This window comes from Apis dorsata, unplaced genomic scaffold (genome assembly GCF_000469605.1).
Source record: "Apis dorsata unplaced genomic scaffold, Apis dorsata 1.3 scaffold_142, whole genome shotgun sequence".
In the NCBI taxonomy this organism is placed as follows: domain Eukaryota; kingdom Metazoa; phylum Arthropoda; class Insecta; order Hymenoptera; family Apidae; genus Apis; species Apis dorsata.
Genome location: NW_006263433.1, coordinates 619170 through 630074, shown reverse-complemented (window position 1 = coordinate 630074; position 10905 = coordinate 619170). Strand labels below are relative to the sequence as shown.

Sequence of the window (10905 nt, the reverse complement as noted above, 5' to 3'; positions counted from 1 at the left end):
CCATTCATATGCAACTACAACTACTACAACCACTACCACTACTACTGTAGCTACTACATCTACAGAAACACATGCTTTAGGTTGGTTTTATTTTTTTTAATAGAAATTAAAATTAATAAAATAGGAAAATTTAAATTCAAATTTAATTACATAATATTATTTGATATAATATAAAATTTTAATTTCTATATTTAAATCCGATTAATTTTAATATATTTAAGTTATATTTATATTATATTTATATTATATATTTATAATAATATAATATATTTAAATATTATTTCATTTCAAGGAAAAGCAAATAACAATATGTCAGGAAATGAGTCATTACAACAAAAAGGTTTACGAGATTTTCGAGATGAGACAAATGGCACGGAATTAGTAGTACTTTACGATTATAAGGCGCAGGCGCCAGATGATTTATCTGTGAGAAGAGCTGACTGGATATATGCGGATTTAGGAAATCAAACTGTAGATGGTTGGTTGTGGGCATATGCGCCTAAAACTCGTAAATATGGATTTATTCCAAAAGCGTATGCTCGGCCTCCTGCTATGACGAGTTTATAACATATCAAACATACTTTTCTCTAACATTTTATATATATATTCAAATAATAATATACTATTACATAGTATTACACTTCAAACGATACCCAAAATTTGGATATACATCAAAGATATGATTTTTTCTATGTAAGTATTATTCCCGCCTTTAATAGACATTTTAAGTAATATTGAAATTTAATTTAATATATCACATTTGTAATATATTTAATGCACAGTAACATTGACATTGAGTGTAGCACAATCTGATGTAATGTGACTGAGAAGACCTTCATGCAGAACTATGCAATCACCTGTTGAAAAAATGTCTTGAGGACATTGAGCAGTTCTTAATGAATTCACTGGACCTGTATATGTTAGGCAACGTAAGCCTTCATTATCAATCTTGTCTACAGCCTGTTATGAAAGTAGTCGAATACGCATATCATTTATTATGTACATAGATATTAATCATTTGTTTAACTAAATATTTGTTTGTTAGCAAAATTATATAATATACCTGAATACTACATAAAAGTTTGTTTGTATTTCCAATATCCAGCCCAGCAACCCAAGCGATAATTATATCTTTCTCATGAAAATTTTTCTTTTTATTAATCTTGTCATTAGATATGCATTGATCTGTACAATGTAGCCGAGCAGCTAATACTGGTAATGGTAAACGATTTCGATATTTTGGGTTGATTTGACTACCATTAAACAATCTCGCAACAGGTTCTCTTAGTGTAAAAATTTAATATTAAATTGATTGCATTTTTAAAATATTATATGTCTTTTTATATATCTAAAATCTTGTTATATCTAAAATCTTTTTATTACTATTAGCAATAAAAAATTTATTTGAAAAGAATAAAAATAAAAATTTTAATTAGAAATTAGAAAATTAATTCAAAATTTCAAAATAAATTATATATAAGTCATAGAAATCATTTCAATATAAATATAATAAAATGATATAGTTAAATATATTATTTTTCAATTCTTTTCTAAATTATTTTTTCTATATTGTTAATAGTGATAATGATTTTTTTAAATGTACAAATGCTTAACATTCATTTTTATTTATTTATTTTATATTTGAATGAAAAAGATTTATTTTTATAATAACAGTAAATTTTGAATATTATATTAAATGAAATATATTTATTTATACTCACGAGAGTTTACCGGAAACTAAAAGGAGAGCCAGACATCTACTAGAATTGGAAGATAGGGCACTAAAACTGACGATGAGTGTACTTTTAATACCTGGCTCTACATTCAGGATAGGTACTTCTGGATGATCAAAAATGAAATGATGAGTTAACGCTGAAAAAGCTACATTTATGGCACAATCAACTCGTGGACAGCGAATCGGTCTTCGAGAACATTCTGCGCTAATTTGTCCGCTAACTTTTGCTTCAGACATATATGACTCTGTATTTCCTTTTTTAAATAAATTACAATAACTTTGTCGTCTCTGTTTGTCACAATTTTTGTTTCGTTGTTCGCGCATGTTATTTTGTTCTTTAATTTGATCATAATCAGATATCTCTTCAAAATAATCATTGTAATATCCTAATGTATTTCTTTCAATATTTTGTGTTGCACATGGATAATTTTGATTCCAAGACTTGTTATATGATTGTTCAATGTCAATAGGGATGTATTGCTGTAAATGTTGATGATGCTTCGAATAATATTCCGATTGTTGTCGTGGAATTTGCATTCTCTTTAGATGCGTGTATATTGAATTCAAACTAACATTACTTTCTCGCGATAAATTTATATTTGATTGTTGATACTGTGCATGACAAAGAATACAGCCAGGATCTGCAATATATAATTTTTATTTCTATCAACTTTATTTTTTTTTTAATAGAATAATATATTCTGACAAGATGTTTTAAGATGAATGTAATGATTATTGATGGCTACTCAAAATTATTCAAAGTCAACTAAAATGAGAAATAAGTTATTTTTAAAAAATAATCAAATATTATTAATATATTAATTAAACAAATTAATATTGTTTGTTAGGACAAAATCATAGATGAAAATCATATCAACTTCTTTCATATTGAATTCTACATTTCTCTAGTACTGTTTCGCAAAATGAATATTACAAATCCGTATTTTAGTCGATGATATATATATCTTAAAATAATAACAATATTTGTGAATAGATATGAATTTTAAGTTGTACAATATGAAGTTTAAATACATATTATTGTATATTATTGCATAGTAGTATTTAACGATTCTTATACATAAAATAATTATAAAAATGATATAACAATGAAGACTTTCTTAAATTAATTTATTTTTTTATCGTAATTGACTTTGAATAATCATTAATTATAAATCATAGTATTCATTTGAAAATATTCACAAAAAAAATTAAAAGTTAAATAAAAAAAATTAAAAAAAAATAAAATTACTCTTTTTATTTCTTCTATAAAAAAAAATGATTAATGTCAGATTATGTGTTTCTCCAAGTAAAGTTTAATCTATTATCAAAAACTTTATTTTTATTATCAAAAACGAATGAGATATTCATAATCATATTCCCGTTTTAAATGTCTATATACTAATGATAATTATTTTATTAATTTGAAAAGATTATGTTAATTAACCTGATTGAAGCGCAAAGTGTTGAATACAACGTTGACATACAGCGTGACCCTTTGAACAAGGAATATATTGACTAAAATTAGAATTTATATTTCCAAGAGCGAGATGACAAATAGCACAGAGTCCAAACATCGTATTCCCATGTGGTATCAGTAATTCTTCATCTTGTTTCATATCTTCTTCGCTTTTTATTTCTTTCTCCTTGGTCGTTCCACTTCTAAAATTTTTGTTTTCTTGTATCTTCTTTTCATCATTTTGTTCTTTCAGTTCTGCACGCTGAAAAAATTCTTTCATGCTACTATTACATGTAATCATTGTAAGTTATAATTTTTAGTTCGGATTTTTTCTGCCTATCACACAATAAAAATACTACTCAAAATATAATCTCTCTTTAATTCTATTGCGATTTACGTTAAGCTAAGTATACATATCTTGAATTATTTTCAAATTTATTCTTTAAATAAACAAAAAATCCATATACTTCAAACAAAATTAGGTTTTAATCTAAATGTATTTTCAATTTATTTCCAATTCTCGATATTATAGCATAATTTTATTTAAATAAATTTAAACAAACTGTATTATGTAGATAATAAATATTTTTTATAAAAAAAAGGTTTTTTTGAAATATGTAAAAAAATTTATTATATATTTCAAATATAAATATACGATAAAATAATTTAAATTATTCCTTAAAATAGAATATTGATGGTAAAAAATTAAAATGGATCAATCTATTTATTCACAATTTTGAATCTCGTCTCCCTTGAATACTAAATCACGTGCCTCGTTCTGATTCTTTATCGAATTGCAGTTTGCTTTGTTAACTCGGTGATTTTCTTTATCCATTTTCTTTTCTTTGGATTCTCGGGTCAGCTCGTATATCACTTTGAACAACTCTCTAAATGTTTGCCTATTGTATGTAATAACGCACTTCTTGTTACTGTAAAACGTAACGAATATTATTATAAGTTTTATTAATTTCGTTTTTTTATTTTTTTTAAATATTTCCCTAAAATAGTTTTTATTTTTTTGTAATATTAAGATAAATATATAAATATAAATATATTTCATAAATTATATTTTTTCAATATATGTATATGAAGCAATAATAATTTTTTAAATTTTAACAAATATATGACTAGAAAAATTAAGATAAAATAATTATTTATAAAATAATTTTTATTTTTAATTTTATATTTAAAATACATATATATAATTAATTGAGTTATTATATATATTATAAGTTCTTTTTTACCATTTTTTATTTATTAATATATGAAAAATAAAATAATTTAATATGTATAATATGTACATAATTTAAAATCATGACAAATTTTTACAATGAAAAATTTAGATAATTACCAGATTAGAAAGTATTACCAAATATGCCTTCAATATCGTATTCACAATAATTATTTTTAAATATGAATATTTTTCAATTCTCTTGATTTTAATAAGTTTATAAGTAATATAATAGTTTCAATAATATTTTCGAATAAATAGATAACTTGAATGTGTATATAAAATGTCTATTAAAGTTTTTGTGTTTTTAATTCGCTACAATTTATTACTTAAAAACGTTTCACGTACATTGACGAGATAAACTGCGATACGTATGATTTGCTTATTACATTTGAAAAACCATTTTGACATCTATCTTCTTTGTCACTTTTCGATACCTTCAAATATTTGAAAACTAGGCTTTGAAAAAAACGTATTTTTCGATGTTTAGATTATTATCATTTTTTCTATTTTTATTTTATATTTATATTATTATGTTTATTTATAAAGTTTTATTTAAATTTTTATTATTCGTCAAATAAAATCTTCTCTTTTCAAAGTTTTGTCAAAAGAATAATTCAACGATTAGATTAGAAATTTAAATATATCAATAAATATAAGAGATAAGAAATTTAAATATATTATTTTATTTACATCATCTGCAATTTTATTACGTATGTGCAAAAAATTAACAAATTAATATTATATTTCATATAATGTTTATGTAAATATCTCTATTTAAAAATTCGGCATTAAGATATAAATCTATCTTTGTCCCACTGTTAATTACATTTATATGTATTGATTTTTATGTTCACAGCTAATAACCCATTGATCGTTGATAACTTGACATATTTGTAAATATGATTAAAAATATAATACAAAATATTATATAATAATATAAACAAAATATATATTATATATAAGTTACTTAAGATATCTTATATGTAATGCATAAAATAAATTTTATTTATTATTTTTATTAATAATTCTTTTTAAAATGAAATTCATTTTAAAATTTTTTTTAAATGAATACAAAATTACCATTAAAATAATTGTTAATTTACAATAAACATTTAATATATATAATTATATAATAATTACATTTATTATGTAATAATTATATTTATTTTTTATTATATTTTTGGAAATATAATTAACAAAGACTTTTTTTAATATAAATTTTAATTTTTTTGATATATATAATATTGCATAATTCAATTTAGAATATTAATATATAGAATTTTTTAAAGTCAATAGTATAATCAATATGCTAATAGTAATATTAGCAAAATTAAATATCTGTAAAAATTTTTTCGGAATTTTATAAATACTTTAATAAATTTTTGCAGTATTATAATAACATTCCAAATATAATAATGTAATAACAATAAAGTTAATAATATAAATAAATTAAATAAATTCTTTAATACAAAATTTTATTATTATAATGATCGAGAAATTTCAAAAAAATTTCAAAAAAATAATATAATATTTATTATAATGTGAAAATTAATAATATATAGAATTGAATAAAAAGAGTATATATAATTAATAACATAATTTTAAACATAATGAAACAATAATGAAAAATAATTTAATGCATAATTGAATACAAGTAGAAATAATGTATTTGTTACAAAAAAATATTATCATAAATATATAATTTTTCTGACATAACTTCATTTCTTATATGTACATATATAAAAACATATTGTACAATTTTTAAATCAATTGCAGTTAAGATACATGAGATTCATGTTTTACATTAACATAATATAATTATTTAATTTTTTTTTATTTTTCTTTAATAAATAATTTATATTTATACTTACTTTATTGGATATTCATTTGAATAACTTTCAACATAGATATCTTGAAAATTCAACCCTTTCCCCGAAAATATATGATTTTCGAGATATCGATGTTGGATGTTTCCAAAAGAATATCCTATACATATATAACTTGTCAAATAAAATTTATATGATTATTCGATATTATTAAGCTTTTTATATAAATTAAAACGAAAAATAATATATTTTAATTATGTTTAAACTTATTAGAAAATTATGAAATATTTAATATATCACATTTATTTAATTTGATTATACCTTTAACTTATAAATTTAGAAAATGAACTATCTTTTAAATTTGGTAATATTTCTGAACTTAAAGTTTTTATATTATTTAAATGTAAATCATCCCATGATATAAAATTCTGTTTTTCACTTAAATTAATCATACTAATACTTTTACTATTGACCAATAAATTATCTTTTTTAAATAGTGATAATAATGGTAAATCGTTAATAATTAATTGTTTTTCTGATAATTTTGAAACAGAATATTTACTAGAATAAGATGAATTTCTATTTAAAGATTGTTCATTTGGTAAATATACAGCTGATTTTATTGGTGATGAATTAATGTTAGAAGGTAAGAATTGTATAGAATTAGATCTAAACCATTTTTTTTTTAATATCATGTCTCTTTTTAATTGTAAATTTATGGTATTAGAATTGATTAATTGTGCATTTTGCAATTTTGTTGCAACATTTAGGCCATTATCATTGACTTCTTTTACTATAAACGATTGTATATATTTTAAATTTGTAACATTATCTTTGAAATTCTCAGTCTTATCATCTATAATATTATCAAAACTTTGATATTTTTCTATAAAACTGGTATTAAGATTCGAAGATAGATTAAGATCGCTATTACTTTGAGATTTATTATTACTAAAACCAAAATTGAAAACATTATTTGGCACATATTTTGCTATTCTCTGATGTATGTTCTTTTCCATGAATTTTGAGCTTAAATTAAATATATTTATTTTCATAGGACTATTATTTAACGATTTTGATTTACTATCTTTTATATTAGTTTTATGTTTATTTAATTTTGAATCATTTAACATATCCTTACTTGGTTCTTCAAAATATGTCATTAAAAATTTATTTACAAATGGATTTTTCAAAGTTTTAAAATCTTTAAATAGATTTTTCGGTTGCTTTAAATTTTGAATAGAATGATCTTTATCTTGTGAAAATTTATAATTTAATTTTTCTAAAAACTTATGTGATTTTGAATTCTCTTCATTATAAAAATGTAAATTGGTACTTTCATTTTTACTATCATGATCAAGTATAGAATTCTCAAGAGATAAATTATTCAAATTTTCTAAATTAGCTTCTAGTTCTAATTCCCATTGAGAAGATATTGCTTCACTTCCATCAACTGATCTTTTTCCAAGATATTCTATATCTTCTTGTAATTGACAAGAATTCTGCAACATAACAAATTGATAAATTGATTAATTAATTAAAATTGATATTTTTAAGTATATTATTTTTTATTACAAAAAAGATTACGAAGCTTTTACTAACATCATAATCTTGTATTCTATTATACTTCATTTGATTATTCATAATATCCTTTATTCTATTGCTATTTGATTGATTAAATTCTATATCATAATTTGAAATCTTTTGCGGACTAACTAATTCTGCACCAACACCTGGTTCTCGCGGTCCATTAGCTATAAAATCTAAAAGTATAAATATAATTATTTAACAGATATACTTAATATATGTATAATTTTAATCTAAAGTTATAAGATATGAAATTATTGATTAAAATAATATTAAACAGTATATGTACCATAATCCTGACGCTGTTGATGTATTTGATTACTAATTTCTTCTAATCTACGGAGACTTGTGGCATAATTAGATTTTGCATCTTGTATTGCTTTTTGTAAACATTCAACTCGTTCTTTTTGAGTTGCTAACATCTGATCGCATTGTGCTTTAACTTCAAAATATGGTCGTGCTTTTATTATGGAACGATGATGTTTTTCTTCTAATTGTAGTAGTTTTTTCTCAGCATCATTAAATAATACTGCTCTCCTATAATGTTCTCTACCACATTCTGCTTTTTGATTTTCAGCATCCATAACCTATGATATAATTATGATTGATGAATTAATGAAATTAATTAATTTTTATTTTCTACTTATTTTATTTATTATATTAATTTTATTATATTCATCATTATATCATATTTTATTATATATTTTAATATATAATAATTTATATATCAATTTATTACTTTAATTTTTTTTAATTTCATTACTTTAAGAGTTGCATGATTTAGCATATCCTGCCAAGCTTGATCAAAATTCCATTCATGTTGATGTGACATAAATCTACTTTCAGCTAATGCTACAGTTTCTTTTGCTGCTGCATGAATTTCACTTGCTCTTTGAAATAGTTGAGCTTGTTGTTGACATTTTATCTACAATGACATTATATATGACATTATATCTATTCAAAATAAGATTTCAATTAATTATTTTTCAAAATTTAACACATATTTTTAATATCTCACCTGAGCTTGACGTGCTACTTCAAGTGCTTCATAATAACATCTTGCTTTTTCAACATAACTATTTCCTACCTTATTTAATATATCTTTTAATCTTTTAGTGGTTTCAGATAATAATTGTCTAAAAGCAGTATGAGCTTCCTATATAATAAATGTTATATTTTGTATTAATTTTATAAACTATAATTATTTTTTTAATGTTTTATATTAAAGTATTAATTCAATATGCATTAATATATATATAAATTATATTGTGTAATATAAAAAAAATACATACATACATAACTTACATAAAATATACATAACTTACATCTAATTCAGTTTCAAGTTTATTTATATCATCTGTTGCATCATTTAAATTTTCCAATTCAATCTAAAAATGTTGAATTCATTATCAATTTTTAAAAACAAAATTTAAAATGATTTATTATTATTATTATATTATTAAACAATTTTATAAAATATTTGATATCAATATAATGATAATAAAAATGATAATAAAAAACATATAAAAATAATTTATGTTTAATATTAATTCTTTTCAATATTTTTCAATATGTATTTTTAAATTTTGATATGTCAAAAATTTTTATATACATATGATTGAAAATATGATTGAAAAATATATATGTAAGATTATAATAAGTATGATTACTAATAAGAACATTCATTATACATTTAAATATAATAATTTTATTATATAATATTATTTAAATATAATTGTAATTTTTTATTATTTAATATTTATTTTAAATAATCTGTATTAGAAAGAATTATAATTACCATTAAAGTATATTTTAAAATATACTTTAATTTTAATTTTATAAAAATATTTTTAATTATTGAAATTTTTTTGTACTATAGTGTTCTTATAATAAATATTTAAAAATAATAAAATAATATATTATTTTTATAATTAATAACTTATTTTTCTCTATTATTTTTATTAATAGTTTCTTATTTAATAGAAAAAATAAATATCATGATAAACAAATGAATAAATTTGTTTTTTTAGTTTTTTGTATTTCAATTTTTTTAAATTATTATATAATAATTTCTACTATTTTTTTTACTACTTTCATTATTATTATTATATTTATATTTATATTTTATTAACTATTAACATTAATGCATATATAATATTAATTATTAACATTGAGCATAAAAAAGTATATAAATATATATAATACATTTTTTTTAAAAATAGATATGCAATAAACAATTAAAAATATATATTATTAAAATAATAATTTATAATTAACTAATATATATAGAATTTATATGCAACGAAAAATGAAGTGAAAGTAAAGTGGAACACGGTACCAGTCTGTATTAGACATTACTATTGTATTTAGTAATAGGTTATTTACGTATATAACCTATAATAAGCTTTATCTTATCTATAACCTATTTTTCTTAAAAAGAAATCTCTTAACAGTAAGAGAATGAACATGAAGAAAAAATGATTTTTCAAATATAATTAATTACCTGTATGCGAGGATCTAAAGATCCATCAACATTATCCGTAACATCCATTCTTTAATTATTGACATTTAAATAACTGAATTATAAAATTCAATTCATTGTGAGTTTTTATGAATATATATAATTCTTTAAATAATAAATAACTTTTATAATAATTAGCATATAAAATTATCTGTTGTCATTCATATTTTAAAAAGAAAACGTTAAACAATTACGCACATTAAGATATAGAATATAGACACTTCTGAATAGTAAGTACTAAACTGAATTGTTGTAAGTATAAGTGTAATTGTGTGAGTAGTACATAGTAGTGTATGTATATATATGAATAAATAACGTATACATGATAAATACTATAAAATTATATAAAATAGTAATTTTTTCTTAAGAAAAAATTTAATAAAAAATATTTTTTTGTTTTCGCTATTTTTTGTTGATAGTATATATAGCTATAGTTTAATATAATGTTATAAATTTAAATAATTTTAAATTTTATCTATAATTTTCATTATGTTTTTAAAAATAATATGCTTTAATCTAATATAAAATATATAGTTACTTTTAAAA

At 20.4% G+C, this 10905-nt stretch overlaps 3 protein-coding genes across 5 annotated transcripts in view; 1 reads left to right on the top strand and 2 right to left on the bottom strand.

Annotated features, from left to right (window-relative positions):
• The window catches only part of LOC102674686 (SH3 domain-containing protein Dlish), a 2363-nt gene extending 1288 nt beyond the window's left edge, over positions 1–1075 (top strand). The window contains exons 4-6 of the mRNA XM_006613340.2: positions 1–80; positions 293–693; positions 783–1075. Coding sequence (XP_006613403.2) covers positions 1–80; positions 293–567 — 355 coding nt within the window. The 3' untranslated portion in view covers positions 568–693; positions 783–1075. The remainder of the gene's footprint in view (positions 81–292; positions 694–782) is intronic.
• LOC102674820 lies at positions 684–4061 on the bottom strand. 2 transcript variants are annotated; one of them, XM_031509347.1, is made up of 5 exons: positions 3924–4061; positions 3180–3394; positions 1722–2376; positions 1064–1283; positions 684–960 (listed from the first exon to the last, which is right to left on the bottom strand). In XM_031509347.1, exons 2-5 carry the CDS (start codon positions 3349–3351, stop codon positions 772–774), a joined length of 1236 nt encoding a protein of 411 aa, XP_031365207.1. In that variant the 5' UTR covers positions 3352–3394; positions 3924–4061; the 3' UTR covers positions 684–771. The 2 variants fall into 2 exon arrangements, with proteins under 2 accessions (XP_031365207.1, XP_031365206.1); XM_031509346.1 differs by lacking the exon at positions 3924–4061 and having other exon boundaries at positions 3180–3648.
• On the bottom strand, positions 3361–10603 carry LOC102675225 (SH3 domain-binding protein 5 homolog). Of its 2 annotated transcripts, XM_031509345.1 has the most exons (9): positions 10342–10598; positions 9164–9226; positions 8857–8994; positions 8602–8763; positions 8128–8425; positions 7854–8014; positions 7393–7753; positions 3964–4120; positions 3361–3453 (listed from the first exon to the last, which is right to left on the bottom strand). In XM_031509345.1, the coding sequence occupies exons 1-8, from the start codon at positions 10387–10389 to the stop codon at positions 4062–4064; spliced, it is 1290 nt and encodes a 429-aa protein (XP_031365205.1). In that variant the 5' UTR covers positions 10390–10598; the 3' UTR covers positions 3361–3453; positions 3964–4061. The 2 variants fall into 2 exon arrangements, with proteins under 2 accessions (XP_031365205.1, XP_031365204.1); XM_031509344.1 differs by lacking the exons at positions 3361–3453; positions 3964–4120 and having other exon boundaries at positions 6073–7753; positions 10342–10603.
• Between the last annotated feature and the right edge of the window lie 302 nt (positions 10604–10905).